Source organism: Mya arenaria, chromosome 9 (genome assembly GCF_026914265.1).
Source record: "Mya arenaria isolate MELC-2E11 chromosome 9, ASM2691426v1".
NCBI classification, from domain to species: Eukaryota; Metazoa; Mollusca; class Bivalvia; order Myida; family Myidae; genus Mya; species Mya arenaria.
This window is the reverse complement of record NC_069130.1, coordinates 5299373-5318770: the sequence shown is the minus strand read 5'-3', so window position 1 is coordinate 5318770 and position 19398 is coordinate 5299373. Positions and strand designations below refer to the sequence as shown.

The window sequence follows — 19398 nt, the reverse complement described above, 5'->3', positions numbered from 1 at the left end:
ACAATTTTCATGACCTTCAAAGTTTGAAAACATGGTCATTTTATGTTCTATTTAGTTGAAATAAAGAATAAAAAAAAAATGTAATACATTATCTATGATGTGCCTTGGGTCATTTTTTTCATATATTATTTATCGGCGTGCAAATACAATTCAAATTATACCAAATTTACATCAGGTCACTAGGCACCAAAATTTAACATTAACGTCAATGGGACTATGATAGAACTAGCTTATATGTGGGTCACATTCCTTAAAATATTATTTTTTTGGTAATCAGAAAATGAATAATAAACAAACAGTGAATGAAGAAAATATTTATTTCTCATGTTTTACAATATTTTTAGTTTCATTGCCATCATAGTTATGCAAAATGTTCAAAAACATACATTTCAAATGCAATACATGTATATCAGTAAGAATATATATACATGTAACATATATATGCAACTCAGTTAGTGTACAAAACATTGCAGATAATCACGAAATACTTCATTAGCACACTTATTACACAACACTTCAAACATGTACATAAACATCCAGAAAATTAACAATAACCTCTCGGAAATACTACCGGTAAGTACAAAACTTGAATAATATCTGAAAATTTACATGTACCTCGTACTAATATTCAGTGCACAATTCTTATTGACCTAGGTTGGCTTTTCAACTTGCCTGAATCAAAACTTCTAGTGCTACATGGTTCTAATTCATTTAAGAAATTATAATTCAAATATAATATTAACTCCATAAAAGCTGCCAATGCATAAATAATGTCAAATTTACTTCTGAGGAGTCAAAAGTTTTTGAAATTTCCACATTTTTTTCATCAATGGTTCATAAGTATTAATTTCATCAATTTGTATGAAATACTTATAAGAACACGACATTGAACCATATTTATAATTGTTACACCAATTGTGATATTCACTTGTCACATGATAACCAAACCCGACAAACAAATACCGTAATTATTCTATTAATCCCCCCCCCCCCAGTTTTTGGCCTGAAAACGGCCATTTTTGGGTCAAAATCTTGCAAAAAAATTGCCTCCTTTAAACCCCCCCCCCCCCCAAAAAAATATTTTTTTAAAAGCATAACTCTAACAATAATTTCCTGATTTCAGCTTGATGATCTTACTTCACTTTTTTTGTCTTTACGTCCAAATATTATAATGACTGATTTTCATCTTGGTTAAAAGCAATTGTCTCTAATTATTGCCCATCTCCTACTTTGAACTTGGGTACAATTCTAATAAACGCCTGCCCCATGAATAGAATAATCACGGTATATGTGGACTTGGATTCAATATACTACTTTGTTAAACAAAGAAGATAAACATCGAGGGTGGTCCTAAACTCATTTAGCATCAAATCAGTTCTGCATGATAAGTTTTTAAGTTTTTTGATGAAATATGATGTTATTTTTGCTGCTGTTATATTCACTGTAAAATAAAATAAAAAAATGTGATATTTTCACTGCTCTTATAAGTTTTGGTTCCATTGTTGCTTAATAAATTAGTTAAGATCAAAATTTATTTCCTTCATGAACACAGAAATAATATTTTCATGAGTGGCACAGCCATGAGTGAAAACATTTCTGTCTGTGTTCACTTAGTGAAATAAATCTCTATCATACACCGCAAATTAACAAATATCAACAAATATTGTCAATATGTAAGAAATACGAACATGTACGGTAGGCATAATTCACAAATACACACACAATCACTTTCATTTTATGAGCTGATTGCCAGTTTCAAGCTATATGATAGGTGTAGCATTTGAAGCTTCAGTGTTTTAAGTGAATTTGTGTCCATAATGCAGTGCATTTCACAATGCTAAAACATTAACTTCTTTTTCACACATTTGACAGTGGAATTCCCGATTTTCTCTTCGGAAAAAATATAATTATTCCACAAGACAATGGTCAACCAGAAATACATTGCATCATTTCTATTATTTTCTTAATTTTTTGAAAACATTCTTGTTCATTTCTAGGCAAAAGTGGAATTCCAATTTTCAGTCATAATACGATACATTTTAGAGGATCAGAAAGGCCCTGACCCTCACCCCAAAATGTAGGAAAAAACACAGAGCTTTGACAACGATATGCAAACAACATACACATGTATTTTTTCTGTGAATTGCACTTGATAAAATTTCCTGCAAAATAAAATGGCCATTCACAGAATGACAGTAAAGTTTTAAACGAACACGGAAATAATAAAAGCAAACTAAAATAAAGAAACTGAATAAAAATAAACATCAGCAAAAAATTAAAGAAGTGAAGTAAAAATTACAAAAAATGGTTAACAGCCATTAAAAATCCATTAATGTAAAAAATAAATGAAACTGAATACGTTTTTTGGGCTAGGGACTTTCTACAAATAAACTTTGAATGACATGGACAAAGTCTTGAGAGTGCAAGATAAAAATACCATGGTTAAAAACCTGAAAAAGTAATGTTCATAAATCTGATAATAGTAATATCTCCTAATAAAATAAAACTTTTTCATCATAAAAACAATAAGCTATACTCTATAATTTGTAATCTGCATGACCTTGAACTATGATTTTGACATTTTCTGAGTAATGCCAAATAGAAAGATTTATCAAAAAAGTTTAAAAATTATTTTATCAAAACAAGACTTCTGCAAATTTGATGTGTCACCTGTTGGGAGAGTTCATAAACTTTAGTCATTATGACCTTTGACCTAATGAAATGATTGTAGTAAAGGTCACTATGACATTGACCTTCGACCCAAATAGAACCATAAGCAATGTGCAAAGCCAAGTTTGAGGACTTTACACAAAATTGTTCAAAAGTCATGAAATTGTGATACTGCCACAGACAACAGTGCCTGACAAGGTAAGCCATATTTGTCTACCATTCTTCACACAAAAATGGAATAAAACCGTATGCAACCATTCAGAGGTTTCAAGCATGTAAGGCAGAATACATATATATATATATATAAATGTTCAATAAAACAAATACTCGATAAGAGTGAAATACTTGCAATATACCTGAAATTATCTACAATAACACAATAAGGTTTGCGAAACACACAGTAAAATTGCACAAATTAAAAGACAATATCTGTTTCATTATATCCGAAAATATGAAATAAAATTTGAGAGTATGAAGAGCAATAAAAAAAATTCAACTTACTCCATCATTGACTAAAATCACCTTGTATTACTCTGGGCAAGTCTTCAAATATGGACATAGAATAAAATTAGTTCAATAGTTGTATTCTTGACCATTTAGTATAGAATATGTGTAAGCATTGTTGGCACTATGATTGACAGGAAAAAACACTTTTTTCCGCAAAAAGGCAAAAGCAACACCACCGGCTGATATAACACACTGTTCATTTCAATATGGTAATTGTCATTTCTAGAAATAGACATGCAAATGAAGTGTCCTGTAGACTTCATGATCTTGCAAATACAAAATGTTTTAATACTCTTTTAGTGTAATTTAAGCTGTTTTTCATCTTTAACCAATCTACAGGCCCCAATTTCTCGAAACTCCTTTATAACAGGATTAAGCTAAACTCACTATTTTTGTTGTTCTATAATATGCGTTATATTTACTTCTTTAGGAGTTTTTATAAATTATATAAAAAAAATCTGTATGCTAGTTAGAAGAAACCATTTTTCATTTATTACAATCCATTATTAGTATACATATTTTCGCTAATTGAAATAAGAGACTTAAGCCTGTTAAGCTTCAGAAGTTTCGGGAAATTTGGGCCTGGTCAACAAGTCAACTCACAGAAAAAAATGTTTTTAAAGATGTTATCTGTTTAATACCTAGATGCAGTAGATGTATATTTACTGAGAATAACACAGTAATACCCAGTATTGTAAATCAAGCACACTGCTGATTAAGCCCTGTGTTGTGAATCAAGCATATCTCTAATTATATAATGCCACAAAAATCAAGCACACTTCTGGTTATTTATATCCTCTCACATAAAATTAAGCACACCCCTAGGCCAACTCCTGGAAGGACAGCGTAAAATCATCGTCATCGATCACAGTTCGTAAGTGGATTGCACAACATTCCAATTTGTCGACAATGTCTTGAGGACGAACACATCGAACTAGATCCTCATGCAAAACTCCCATCTCGTAATCCTCACGTAATTTCTTCACTTCTCGAGTTGTCATACTGATTGTACACACGACCATTTTATCGTCCAAATTCACTTGTAATACTAATGTTTTCCTTTCTTGTTCAAAGTAGCGAATTATTCGCCCCTGAACATTAGTATCAAAGAAAGAAAAGAACTGGTCTCGAGCAGTCTGATAGCCCCTGCCTTCACTTTTCCACCGTTCCACAAGCTCATAAGTTTCTGAACGCTTCATTGCACTTGTGGGGGTTGTGTCTAAGGTCTTGGGTGGAGATGATTTGTTTGCCTTTTTGCCGTTACTAACTCCATTCTTATGTAGATCCCAGATACATGGGTCTGTGTTTTCCTTATTGTCGAATTTAATGTTGTCAAACTTATCCTTTTTCGAAGGCTTACAGTAAGCAACCTTACCATTTAAATTATTTTTTGTTTCGAGAGTAGAATCACTTTTTGACTTTTTCTTCCCACCTTTTTTACCTTTGGATTTCTCAACTTTTTCTGACTTAGTACTTTTAAAACTGACTTCGTCACTTCTAACACTGATTTCAACATTTGGTTCCTCTTTATCATTGATATCATTTAGAGCATCAGTTTGCTGAGCATTTACAAAAGACACACTTGAGTCAGACTTACTAGATGGGCTTTCTAAATCCGAACTAACCTCAACCATTGGAGACAATTTACGCGTTTTGAAAAAAGTAGATCCACTTTTAATTGGGGAAGACGGCTGTGAAGGCAAGGATACCATAACATCGTACAAACTCAGTGATTTCACGGAACTACTTCTTTGCACCTCAGCACCATGATTTTGTTGAGAAGAATCCATCACAGTCACAACAGCACTTTTAACTGAACTCTTATGTTTCTTTTTTGACCTTGACGAACAACAGAAAAATGGAATACAGCACCAACAGCATGATTTGTCTTCTGGATCTTCTTCGTAAGAGTATTCTAAAATCTTTCTCGCCTTTGGACCATTCTCATCATCCTCAATCAATGTCATGTTCTCATAGGAATGTTTTACTTTGAAGGGTGTCAACATGGCGTTGATGTCGACAATTTTCGGTGATTTGTCCTCGTCGGAATCCTTGCGCACCATCACCTTGGCAGCGACGAGCTGGAATGAGACAGTTATCTGCCCCTTGTAACGCTGCTTCTCCCAGTAACCTGAAGGGAGGAAAAACAATCAGTGTCCAATTAAACATACATTTAATGACAATTATCAATTGAACAGTTATCAGCTGTGAATTAACCATTAACAGTAATAGGATTACATCTTGTAATTAAATGAAACGCATGGTTGCGTTATCCTATAGATTAACTACAAAACATCCACCAAATTTTCTCAACAACTTTCAATGATTGCTTTGGTAAATGGTCAATAAACTGTAAAATACAGTCCAACATGTGAAGATTTTGTTTCTCAACATCGTTTATTGATCAAATCTTTAAATAAATTATCAAATTCGAAGTACATTCAATTTTTTTTTAGCAAAATTGTCATTTAAATGCCTATGGCCATTTTAATCAATGTGTCTGTGCGTCATAGTTTTCCACAACAAACCATACTCCTGTATAAACTTTAAGGCTGGAAAGAATCTTTTTCTCCACAAATCAACAAACAAGATTATGGATAAACTACACAGAAATCTTTTTTAAACGCTAACACTACAGACTGAACTTAATGGACAACATTGCCTTTTATAATCCAGAAGCTGATCAGACTGAATGATAATTTCAATGCTGAATGCAAGATGAAAAAGAAATAATGGGCAAACTATTGACAAACAAAACAAGCAAAGGCTAATGGCAATGCTTATCTGTATTTTTCTACATCAGCCAGAGTTTCATGCCAAAATCATTTTACCCACATGGGTCCTACTACACATAGAAGTATTGGCAATAGCAACATGAGTCAGGGGTTTCAATAAGACCCAATTTCAAGAATTTTTAAATTCCATGTCTGATTTTCAGATTTTGATTTATATGCCTGTCGCAAAACCTTAATTATTTTGAATATGTACAATGAACAATGAAGTTTATTATCTGTATTCTATTGATAATTCATACACCATTGTTGACTGTCAATACCCTACTATGCCATTGTTACCCCTCTCACTGCTTCTGATTACACATAAACTGCTGTTGTTTACAAATATATCGATGTTGTTACCCTTCCCACTGTCATTGTATAAACTCTGTATTTTTCTACACGAGTACCAAGTTCCATGGGATTATCTTGAATAGGCCTTGCTACACATAGTCATGCTACACATAGTCATATAACCATTGCCAACATGAGTACCAAGTTCCATGGTAATATCTTGAATAATCCTTGCTACACATAGTCATATTGCCATTGCCAACATGAGTACCAAGTTCCATGGTAATATCTCAAATAAGCCTTGCTACACATAGTCATATTGCCATTGCCAACATGAGTACCAAGTTCCATGGTAATATCTCAAATAAGCCTTGCTACACATAGTCATATTGCCATTGCCAACATGAGTACCAAGTTCCATGGTAATATCTTGAACAAGCCTTGCTACACATAGTCATATTACCATTGCCAACATGAGTACCAAGTTCCATGGTAATATCTTGAATAATCCTTGCTACACATAGTTGCATTGCCATTGCCAACATGAGTACCAAGTTCCATGGTAATATCTTGAATAATCCTTGCTACACATAGTTGCATTGCCATTGCCAACATGAGTACCAAGTTCCATGGTAATATCTTGAATAATCCTTGCTACACATAGTTGCATTGCCATTGCCAACATGAGTACCAAGTTCCATGGTAATATCTTGAATAATCCTTGCTACACATAGTCATATTACCATTGCCAACATGAGTACCAAGTTCCATGGTAATATCTCAAATAATCCTTGCTACACATAGTCATATTACCATTGCTAACATGAGTACCAAGTTCCATGGTAATATCTTGAATAATCCTTGCTACACATAGTCATATTACCATTGCCAACATGAGTACCAAGTTCCACGGTAATATCTCAAATAATCCTTGCTACACATAGTCATATTACCATTGCTAACATGAGTACCAAGTTCCATGGTAATATCTTGAATAAGACATGCTACACATAGTCATATTGCCATTGCCAACATGAGTACCAAGTTCCATGGTAATATCTTGAATAAGACATGCTACACATAGTCATATTGCCATTGCTAACATGAGTACCAAGTTCCATGGTAATATCTTGAATTATCCTTGCTACACATAGTCATATTACCATTGCCAACATGAGTACCAAGTTCCATGGTAATATCTTGAATAAGCCTTGCTACACATAGCCTTATTGCCATTGGCAACACAAGTACCAAGTTCCATTGAAATATCTTGAATAATCCTTGCTACACATAGTCATATTACCATTGCTAACATGAGTACCAAGTTCCATGGTAATATCTCGAATTAGCCTTGCTACACATAGTCGTATTGCCATTGGCAATGTGAGTACCAAGTTCAATGGGAATATCTTAAATAAGCCTTGCTTTACATAGTCTTATTGCCGTTGGAAACATGAGTACCAAGTTCAATGTGAATATCTTGAACAAGCCTTGCTTCACATAGTCTTATTGCCATAAGCAACATGAGTACCAAGTTCAATGGGAATATCTCAAATAAGCCTTGCTACACATAGTTGCATTGCCATTGCCAACATGAGTACCAAGTTCAATGGGAATATCTTGAATAAGCCTTGCTACACACAGTCGTATTGCCATTGCCAACATGAGTACCAAGTTCCATGGTATTATCTCAAATAAGCCTTGCTACACATAGTTGCATTGCCATTGCCAACATGAGTTCCAAGTTCCATGGATATATCTCAAAAAAGTAGGGATGCAAACGAATGGCAAAATTGATATTCGAATATTCGGTAATTCTTTCGATCGAATATTCGAATATTCGATAACCAAAATACATCTTTTCGAAGTTGTATTAAACTATTATTATCATTCGCTTAAGTAATAGCCAATTCATTTTGATCCTTCTTTGTCGTAGCAACTACGCGCGGCGGACCCTGATTTCCCCATATGAGCCTCTGAAATTCCCCATTTTTATATAGAAAACGGTAATTCATTATGAACAATCGAAAATCAAAATCGAATAATTCCGCTGCCTTCATATTGTGAAACAATGTGAAATTAGATGGATTCCTAATCATATGGCGTAATGAGCCAAAGGACGGTCTTTCCGTAGGATGAGCAGTCTCGTTCTGGGATAGACCTCTACCTTATATACCAAACCAACTCGGGAACTAGTAAAATGATAAAACGAAACATTTATGAATTTGATTCTTCTACATCAATAGAGGCAATATATCCTAAAACGCTATACTATACAGTAACATTTCAAAGCAAGAACAGTGCATCGAAACATGGAAAGCATTTAACAGCACATACATCTGCATTATTGTAGCAAATGCCATACATAGTATCACGGCAATTTGAGCAATGTTGCATAGCTTAATCTGCAACCAAGACAGCACATTAGTGTGAAGGCCGTTTCCTTAAATCCTTAATTGGCAAAGGCATTGGTGTCACTTGTCCAATAGCAGGTTGTAAAATTACGGGGACTTTTTAAAGTACCCGGCGATATGTCCCTAAATGACATATGACGCGTGTTTAGTGTGTTGTCATCACATTCACACCTCTGGCATTAGGGGCCAATCATTGTAAAAACATGACAAAAGAACTAAATACACAATTGCAGCCTTGTAGGTCAAAGGTTTTTTTATTTTATTTATTCAACTTTTTTTTCGAATATTCGAATACCGATTTTGCCATTCGAATACCAAACGTTTGATCGAATATTCGAATATTCGAATATTCGTTTGCATCCCTACAAAAAAGCCTTGCTTCACATAGTTGCATTGCCATTGCCAACATGAGTACCAAATTCCATGGTAATATCTCAAATAAGCCTTGCTACACAAAGTTGCATTGCCATTGCCAACATGAGTACCAAGTTCCATGGTAATATCTCAAATAAGCCTTGCTACACATAGTTGCATTGCCATTGCCAACATGAGTACCAAGTTCCATGGTAATATCTCAAATAAGCCTTGCTACACATAGTTGCATTGCCATTGCCAACATGAGTACCAAGTTCAATGGGAATATCTTGAATAAGCCTTGCTACACACAGTCGTATTGCCATTGCCAACATGAGTACCAAGTTCAATGGGAATATCTTGAATAAGGCTTGCTTCACATAGTCTTATTGCCGTTGGCAACTTGAGTACCAAGTTCCATGGGAATATCTTGATTAAGCCTTGCTACACATAGCCTTATAGCCAAAGGCAACATGAGTACCAAATTCCATGGGAATATCTTGAATAAGCTTTGCTACACATAGCCTTATTGCCATAGGCGACATGAGTACCAAATTTCATTGGAAAATCTTCAACATTTTAATTTACGCCAAAGGTAAGAGTGTTTGCATGACACTGCTGCTGTTGTCAATGGGGACCAATCCAATGCTATGACAATAACTCTAAATTAAAACAGATTGCTTAAAGGATTTTGATTCAATCAATTAACCAAATTTGCCAGTAAAGCCAGTTACAACACTGAACCCACCTTTCCCAATGACAGGTTTAATCCTGTGCTCGACATCGAGTGTGCTGGCTAGATGTAGTTGTCCGGATTGGCGCAGGGCGTTGATAAGAAGTTCCACTGCTGGGTTGCCTAGCAACTCCAAGTGACTCAGGAGCATGATGTTTCGGTCTGCAAGCTTCTCCTCAGTCCTTAAAATATTTAGATTTTTTGAAATATTCAATTAAATGATATGGTTACATTAAACTAATAAATTATTAAAATAACTATTTTACTGTCCTCATGAAGCTGTGGAAGGTGATTTCTGCCTGTTTGTTAAGGTGGAACTGAAAAAGCCTGAATCAGACAAATTTGTTGAACATTGTGCTTACTGAGCACTGCTTCCTCTGAAACATTTGCAAGACTGTGTGAAGGTGCTTTAAAAATATACACACAGAAATTGACCTGGACTATGACCCAACGACCCCCAAATCAATAGGGGTCATCTACCATATAAGGGCAACATATACTCATGGAGTTTCAATTGAGTCAAACTATCATCAAGTTATTACATATATCATTGAGACGTTTTGAACCAGAGCTGTCACTGTGAGTGATGAATGCCCCTGACTTGGCAATCAGATCAATAGAATATGCCTATATTCAATAAGAGCTAACATAAACTTTAAGCATAGATGCATGACTCATTGATTGTTGATTTCAAGTGTGGGAAAGTGATGAACTAAGAGTAAGGGATATTGGACTTGGGCACAATAAATCCAGCATTAAGGACCTGTGTGTTGCATTGGACATGCTGCCTTTATTTGGACATTTGTGCCATATTATTTCAAAATCCATCCTTGAATGACAAAGATACAGCCTGGACACAACCATCTATACTCTATGTAAATATATGCAGCATTCCATATTGATTAAATCTTAAATGTGACCTTGACCTTCAGGGTAGGGACGATGGTCAATGTTCACAAAATGTAACCTTTATGTTCCTTACATCTGTGCCAGGTTATATCAAAGACAAATGAAGAAATAACAACCCTAACACAAACCAAAAACAGACAGACAAAAGGAAAGTGTACATCCACTGAAACTCTTGACCGGCTGATCGGACAACTAATACGAGACATCTACTGGTCAAGGGCTTGCGCCATTTTATAGTTCTAAGTCAAAGCACATTATATTCACACAAATTTTAATGCTAATGACCTTATTAATTGCCAGATAGGTGCAACATTTTTTTGAATCTTTGGTGATGCCCTTACATGATGTATTAAAATGTTAATGAACTTAACCATAGATAACCATAGTATTACCTGATAGTGTCAACAGTTTCCTGGTCGAGTGTGCGGTGTTGCAGCAGGTAGTCGAACACACGCTCCGGGTCAAGCTGGTTGACCAGCTCTGTCTGCGTGGTAAGTTGCCGGGTTGCCATGGTAACATGTTCCCCCGCCACCTCGACAACATCCTCCTCCCCGGCCGTCATGGCAACACAACACTGTTACCTAGTGTCCCATCTGAAACATTTAATAGATAGGAATTTAAGTGCACATAATTTTCGGTAATTTGTTTTGCATTTGAATGATTTTTAAAACTACATTCTAACATTCTACGTTTTTTTGTTTTTTTACTTTGAATGAGCAAATTTTTGCGTAAATGTCTTGAAACCAATGACACCCTGACAGGGGCAGTATTTTTTTATTTCATATTTACATTCAAGAATTGTTTTATATGTTTTATGGCTAAAAGCGCCACTAATGCTTTAAGAAAAATGAGATTTTTGGCAGTTACGAAACAAGTGAGATCTGTTCTATTGTGAGTTATCTTATATGTCTACATTGAAAACATCAATACCAAAATCAGCTGATTCTGAGACAAAAACAATAAAAAAAAGGTCAAAACTGTCAATCTGTGAGAGTGCAGCTATAAAGTTACAGATGTGGAATGAACCGATTGGGCTCTTCAACAGGGCTTCTAAAATTTTGGAACCTCAATCGGTGCAGACCCGGCCACAATCGGTCAAGATCCGGCGACAACCCCCCCCCCCCAAAAAAAGAAAGGCCTGTTCAAAAGTCCGATTATTTAAAAATGTCACACATTTTCGCGACGTCTTTTCTGTCAATATTTTTCGCGATATCGCAATTTCTAAAAGGGTTCTAGAGCCGCATAGCCGATTCAGATAGTCATTGATACAAGCTTAATTCAAATGAGTTTCTCATTGAGTTCTGCGGCATTTCTAACAAGAACGACTGCGATCGTAAATAACTGTGGCTGTCGGGAAGCGGTCAGACGTCAAATAGTGAAACAGTTTTATGTTTTATTTGCTTAATGCATCTATACAGTGGGTCAACATTCAACGGATACTCTTGAACAATAACGTATATCTAGATTTATAATCGGGGCTTCAAGCTATAAGTGTGATATCGACAACTTTTTTTTTCATTACTGCGAATTAAAATGACGTAAGAGGCACACTCAGCATCCAGAGTCTTCAATATGTGCCACAATTATATTTTAAAATTAGTTATCTGTAAACTTGTCTTCTTTTGTGGACATTTAGACAGTTCAATTTCAAAAAATATATTGTTTAATAATGTCAAACTAGATAGTATTTACTGAAAAAAAGTGTAAAAACAAAACGAAAAATACTGCCATTGAATTAGACAAAATATAATTTCAAACACTGAAGAAACAAATGTTGGCTTGAAAGAATTACCATAAGTTTCCATCAATACTGGCTTAATAATTTAAAATTTAATAATAAGATAATAAATAAAACATAACTGTTTTACAAATAGTCAACATTTAAAAAAAAGCTACCTGTTTTTTTGAACATGAACTATCCATAAGAAAAAATATCTCCAACACAGTTAAACAACTCCACTGCAACAATCGAAACACCTTGTTGGAGTTAATCAAAAACAAAAACATTAAACTCAAACAAATCATCTTAAATACTATTAAAATCCTATATAAAGAATCATTACTTTGTTGCACCATTCAAGAATAGGAAATATCAAAGAAAAAGCACCTGACACCTCTCTGAACAAGATAGAAACAGCATGAACATCTACTGCACGATCTATCCTTCAATCTCTGACGTCTCAAAAAACTTATTTGTTATTTCATTCTGCCTGAGCAAAATCTGGGAAATCTTAGTTTTACATTTAATACCTTGTTATCACTTCAATCTACCTGTCTTGGAAAGATTTGTGAGCAAATTGCTATCTGATAGGAATAACATGATAATGTCATCAAGATTTGAGCGAAAAAAGAATGGAAGAAAGCAAAAAATAAATTCATTGATTTTTAATGCATTATAATATTAAATTCATTTGACTTCCCCAGTTAAAAAAGTGCCAAAATATTGCTAATATATTATTTTATCTGTACACAAATTATAATCTTTTTTGCTTTAATCATTAAAGTTAAATAATTTAAACATTAATATGCATTAAAATAAAATAAAAATAATTCGCATTTACATTCTATCAAGTGTAAACCTATATTGTGCTTCTTGAACTTCGACTTGTGTATTTCAGTGTAAAGGGGCATAACTCCTCAAGTGTTGGTTACTATTAAAAATAAAAGTTGTAATTATGTAATCACAGAATACAGTGTGTGTATATCACGTGACAAATTACGTCATAAATGCTGGGAATGAAGACTTTAAACAAAGATAACTTTCCTATTTCTTCACCATTTTAAACAAAACTTAGTGCAGTCTACGCCACGTACAGAGCCCCTCTTTCAGTCTTTTACCAGAGTTTGATTGAGAGTGTAGTTTCTTAAAACACTTCGACAAACCATTTCACAATACGGCCGTCTGACGGAGCAAGGTCAAAACATTATATTGAAAACAGGTTTGTCGAAGTGTTTGATGAAATTAAACACCTTATCAAACTCTGGTAATAAAACAAAGGTGTAGCTTTGTAAGCGGCATAGACTGCCCTTTGTTTCATTTAAAATGGTGAAGTAAAATAAAAGTTATCTTTGATTTAATTCTTCATTTTAAGCAAAATGTTGCCTTCTGACGTAGCATATATGACGTAATTTATCACATGGTATACACACACTGGAATACTGAAATGTCACGCTGTTTGGACTGGACTTTAGACTTCATCCCTACCTGAGTTTAATGTCTCTACACAGATATATTTTTTAGGCAAAATGAATTATAGCAGGGTACTCCACCCTGTCCTTTTTATAGTTGCACCCCTGCTCTTTGGCTTGTTTAAGAATTGAGTGCTATAGATAATCAAATTTTCCTTTATTTTGTTTACAAGTTAATTATATGATTATAAATACATACAAACTTAATAAACCTGGCAGTTGAAACCTAAAACTACTTCAACTAAATACTAATAAGATTTTGATCAAATCTATAATAATTTAACCCCTTCACAGCCTGATATAATGTGCTCTTTTAACCCTCAGGAGCCTGTTACTTTCCAGTAGTCCCAGCAGTACTACAACCTGACTAAAACTCTTATCTATAGTAAAATCCCCGTCCTGCGGGGACGAACTGCAGGTAAAATCACTGCCAAATGCCCCCGCACCCCAGGAACCCTAAGGAAAGGCCCATTCCCCGCTATTTTTGGTGCGAAGACAAAAACACCGCATTCACCCGGCACTGCTGGGCCACCTGGAAGGTAAAAACATGGCCCATTTTTTTTTGGGGGGGGGGGGTGTAGTTACAATTGACTGGTGCATTAGAGAGTACATAATTTCATCAACATTCTACTAGAAAAATGTCACAAAATATAGTATAGTTATTTCAATAACTAACACACAAAATGAATTCAAACAAATTTCGTAAACAGTTCAATCAAATGTTTTAGTTTTATATCAAAATACAAATAAATACAGATTCAATACAAAAATTGTTTACATATGAAATAACACTTGTCAATTAAAACTTGATTTGTAGAAAATATGAGATGATTTAAGACTGATATATGCCAAATTATTGCCATCAAATGTTCACTAAAGCCATCCGGTAATAGCTTTGCCTATAATGTTTGTGGATATAATAAATATTTGAGGTAAGATTTATTTACAACAACTAACAGATGGTTCTTTGAGATAGCATCAAAGATGTCTATGGCTGTCTTGTTTGTTTCATCCATGCTTCCGAGTGTTTATTTCACATATAACATGGTGCTATGCCAACAAACTTCTTATTACAAAACCGTTAGGAAACATAAAAGACAAACATGTCAGTAACAAGGTATTAACATTTAATCCGGAATAAACATAAAGATAAGCTTTCTGGGGTCTGGAAGTCTTTGGGTCCCTAGGATCCGGACTCTAAACAAAAACTGTATGTTGTTTTTAATTTTGATTTGGTTTATATTTTCCCAATTTTAACATTTAATCCAGTAAGCAAAAAGGTGAGTCAACCTTGGGGTCCCTAGGATCCACAGCTTATAAACATTTACTGAAGGTTGTTTTTAAAATTTGAGGGGTTCCGTCCCCACACACACACACTTTTAACATTTAATCCAGAATAAACATAAAGATAAGCTTTCCCCGAGGTCTTGAAGTCTTGGGGTCCCAAGGATCCGGACTATAAACATATGCTGTAGGTTGTTTTTAAATTTGAGGGGTTTTATCCCCCCCCCCTTTTAACATTTAATCCAGAATAAACCAAAAGATAAGCCTTCCAGGGTCTTGAAGTCTGTGGGTCCCTATGGGTCCCTAGGATCCGGACTATAAACAAGTACTGTAGGTTGTTTTAACTTTTGAGGTTGTTTTTTTCCCCCTAAGTCTAACATTATATAAATCCTGTATAACCAAAAAGGTGAGCAAATCTTGGGGTGACCCTAGGATCCTCACTATAAACAAGTACTGTTTATTGTTTTATACTTTAAGGGGGCTTATTTTTTCCCTATTTCAATATTTAATCCAGAATAAGCAAAAAAGTGAGAAAACTTTCGGGTCCCTAAGATCAGGGACTTGAAACATATAATGTAGATTGCTTTAATTTTGTGAGTTTTTTTTTCGTAAAGGTATCACTTTGTTATTTTGTAATATATAGCAAATTATTCAATTTTAAATTCTTTTTAGATGATTTATTTATGACGTCATACATTTAAAATCTTGCAAACAGTAAAATAGCAAACAAAGAATGTCACAAAATGAAAGCATTGTACAATAAGATAAGCCTTCAAAAAGCAACAAATAATTAAACAGAGCTTCAAAATCATCTATATTCATGTATTTTTTTTAGAAAATAAGCAAAACTGAAAAGTTCTCACCAAGGATTTAACCTGGAACCAATTAATTAAAAGAAGTTCTAACAACCACTCTGCAATTGCCACAGATAAGTATATTGTTTTGCACGTAACGATGATGCACAAGAAAGTCAAGAAAAATGAGGAAATGGATCAAGTGGCACTTTGTTAAACCACAAAAACCTGAAATACAAAGGAAGAAAAGATGTTATCCACTGAATGTCAAGTCTGAAATGTCAGCCAAGTGCAAACACTACACAAATATGAAACTTTGGTAAACAGTATGGTGTAACGTAACCCAACATGCAACATGGTTAAACAATATGGTGTTATGTAACCAGATTATTTCTGCACATGGAACAAAGAGGTCTTTTTATTGTTTTTAATGTCTGAATTGCAGCGTTGCGCAAAAACAGACAAGTATTGTATTTCTTTGCTCATTCTGTTTTTTTGAAGTATTTTCATTACTAAGAGAAATAAAACAGGCAAAAACAGGGTGAATGTTTTTTCAAAGGGAAATATCCCTGCGACTGGCTGTTGTCTATCTAATGAAACATTGTTACATGGTTTTCACTGGTAATGTACAAGCTCAACAGTTGTAACTGCGGAAAATTTTGTGAGGCTTCGATAAAATGTATATGTATATTACCTTCTTAGAAAGTCATTGGAAATAAGCTTTGACCATTGATTAATAAAAACATATACCTGAATAAATCAAACATGAAAGCCTCAAACATTTGCATCAGTTAGGGGTTAAATACAGCTTATCCATGAGACTGTCCTAGTCTTTCAAATAGCTCAGACATTTCCCTTTAATTCAGGCATAATGCTCCAGTTGTTCATTCACAACCTTTTAAAGGAATACAGAGACCTTCTATTTAACAATTGTATTGTACAGTCACTTTTTTCATTGGTAACTCAAGTAGTGATATCATTTGTTTCAAGCAGATTGTTTGTTTGGTCACAGTTAGTTTAACCCAGCAAATCAAACATGCAATACAAGTAGTTACTGGCGAATCTAACATGCAATTCAAGTAGTCACCGGCAATTGTAAACTTGTAATACTTGATCTAACAATATTTTGTGGCAGTCTTGTTGATAAGGTGATCCCAATAAGTATAGGGCAGTGGTATTCCAGTGCAATGAGATTACTTGGACAAAACATACAGACTGGATGTAGTGATAATCTGGGCCTGTATTTACTAATGTCTTGAGTCTGAGTTCGGCTTTCAGACTCAGAAAGGCAAAATCTTCATTGTGTTGTAAAAATGCTATTACAGGAGCAAACATGCTGAAATTTGTTGTACACATTAAATTAATCTGTTCTACAACCAATCAAACATCTTTTATTATATTATAGATGTTTTGAAACATTTAAGTATTTAGTTTTCTGAGCCTGAGGACGTTAGGGAATATGGATGTAAGAATATATGACTTACATGTATGAATATGGAGCCTGATGTAACCAGCCTACCTAAACTGTATAAATGTATAACATTCTGAGCATCACAGGGCAAAACCCAGTAACATAATATTACCTAGATTTAGTGTACGGCGCCTCGACCATATGGCTATCAGACTTAAGACTAAACATACAAGACTCAAACAAGATAGCATACAAACATTTAAAAGCATAGCTATAAAGATCAGCTTTAACATAATGCAAGGATGGATGATAACTGTCTTGCAATCAGGAAAATTGGGTTTGAGTATGCAAGATTCAGACCCCCCAAGGCCAAGCACGTTTAAGAGGCTAAGAGTCAGGTTTAAAAAAGCCATTCATATCCATTTTAAGAAACAACTTAACGTTTCTAATGCAGCAAAAAAAAACAACTTTACAACTATGCAGCCAGCTCTAAATTCCAGGTCAGGATCGATCCTGAACTTTATCATCTCCAATAAAAATGTATGTAGAAAGAATACCAATGTCTAAAAATCTTATTCTGCATCAGAGGGATTTTTTTCACCCAAAACAATACCAGACTGGCATGTTGTGATAACATATCTCAGGAACAATTACAAACAGTGAAACTCCCTAATTATTGCACAACATCTGTTTAAGATTGTAATGAATTCTTAAGCAGTCTCCCTAAATTGTTTTTGCTTTGCTGTAACACTCAAAGGATAGACTCAGGTCCGTTTCAAATTTTAGTTTTAGTTTTAGTTTTGTTGGGCAATCAAGGGAACAATTATTGCAGAAACTCATCCATCTTTTCAGGACAATCAAGGGAGGTAATTTGACAATAATTGCAGCAACTCATCCATCTTTTCAGGACAATCAAGGGAGGTAATTTGACAATAATTGCAGCAACTCATCCATCTTTTCAGACAATTAAGGGAGGTAATTTTACAATAATTGCAGCAACTCATCCATCTTTTCAGACAATTAAGGGAGGTAATTTTACAATAATTGCAGCAACTCATCCATCTTTTCAGGACAATCAAGGGAGGTAATTTGACAATAATTGCAGCAACTCATCCATCTTTTCAGGACAATCAAGGGAGGTAATTTGACAATAATTGCAGCAACTCATCCATCTTTTTGGGACAATCAAGGGAGGTAAGTTGACAATAATTGCAGGAACTCTTCCATCTTTTCAGGACAATCAAGGGAGGTAATTTGACAATAATTGCTGAAACCATCCATCTTTTTTTAGGACAATCAAGGGAGGTAATTTAACAACAATTGCAGAAACACATCCATCTTTTGTAAGACAATCAAGGGACATAATTTGACAAAAGTTGCAGAAATACTTCCATCCTTGTAAGACAATCAAGGGACATAATATGACAATGATTGCACAAAGTTATACATTTTTGTAAGACAATCAAGGGATGTAATTTAGCAATGATTTAAATTCAGTTAAGGACCTTGCTACACAAGTGTATACTGTCACCGAATACTATGTGCATAAATTTTATATGAAGAACATCATGATCATTGCTTCATTTCAACAAGATCTCAAGGCTACAATAAGCCAACAATGTGGCACGTTTCAAATTTGCATCAATTTCACATGTTTCTCTCCTGAAGACAGCTAACCACTTGTTACTGTAAATTAGACATGCATTAGATATGCAAACCTGGATTTAAGTGGTTTCTACCTTCTCCAATAAAACAGCCTATCATCGAGCATCATCTGCTGGGAAAATACATTTTCCGCCAGTCAACTTGATATTCTAATGAATTTTGCAGCTGAGTTTCGCTCATGTAAATGCACCATGTAAAATTCAAGCAAAATACTGTATTAATAATTGGCATGTTCTCAGTTTTTAATGTCATTTATGAAGTTACTGTTTCTGAGAAGAATGCAACACAAGTTACCACAGAACTAAACATCATCTTTCATTGGCATACGATTTAAAGAAAGGTATAAGTTAAGTTAAGTATAAGTAGTACTACAGTAAAACTGTGGTCGATCGTACAGGCT

General features: G+C 34.5%; 1 protein-coding gene across 8 annotated transcripts in view; it reads right to left on the bottom strand.

Annotated features, from left to right (window-relative positions):
* Positions 1–303: 303 nt before the first annotated feature.
* LOC128245642 (uncharacterized) overlaps positions 304–19398 on the bottom strand; it is a 38343-nt gene continuing 19248 nt past the window's right edge. For 7 of the 8 annotated variants that reach the window (XM_052963849.1, XM_052963852.1, XM_052963848.1 and 4 more), the window contains exons 3-5: positions 11048–11248; positions 9762–9928; positions 304–5308 (exon numbers count right to left, since the gene is read on the bottom strand). In XM_052963849.1, coding sequence (XP_052819809.1) covers positions 3999–5308; positions 9762–9928; positions 11048–11217 — 1647 coding nt within the window. In that variant the 5' untranslated portion in view covers positions 11218–11248 and the 3' untranslated portion in view covers positions 304–3998. Of the gene's footprint in view, positions 5309–9761; positions 9929–11047; positions 11249–12551; positions 12776–19398 lie in introns of those variants that run through there. The other variant, XM_052963854.1, reaches the window with a different exon arrangement.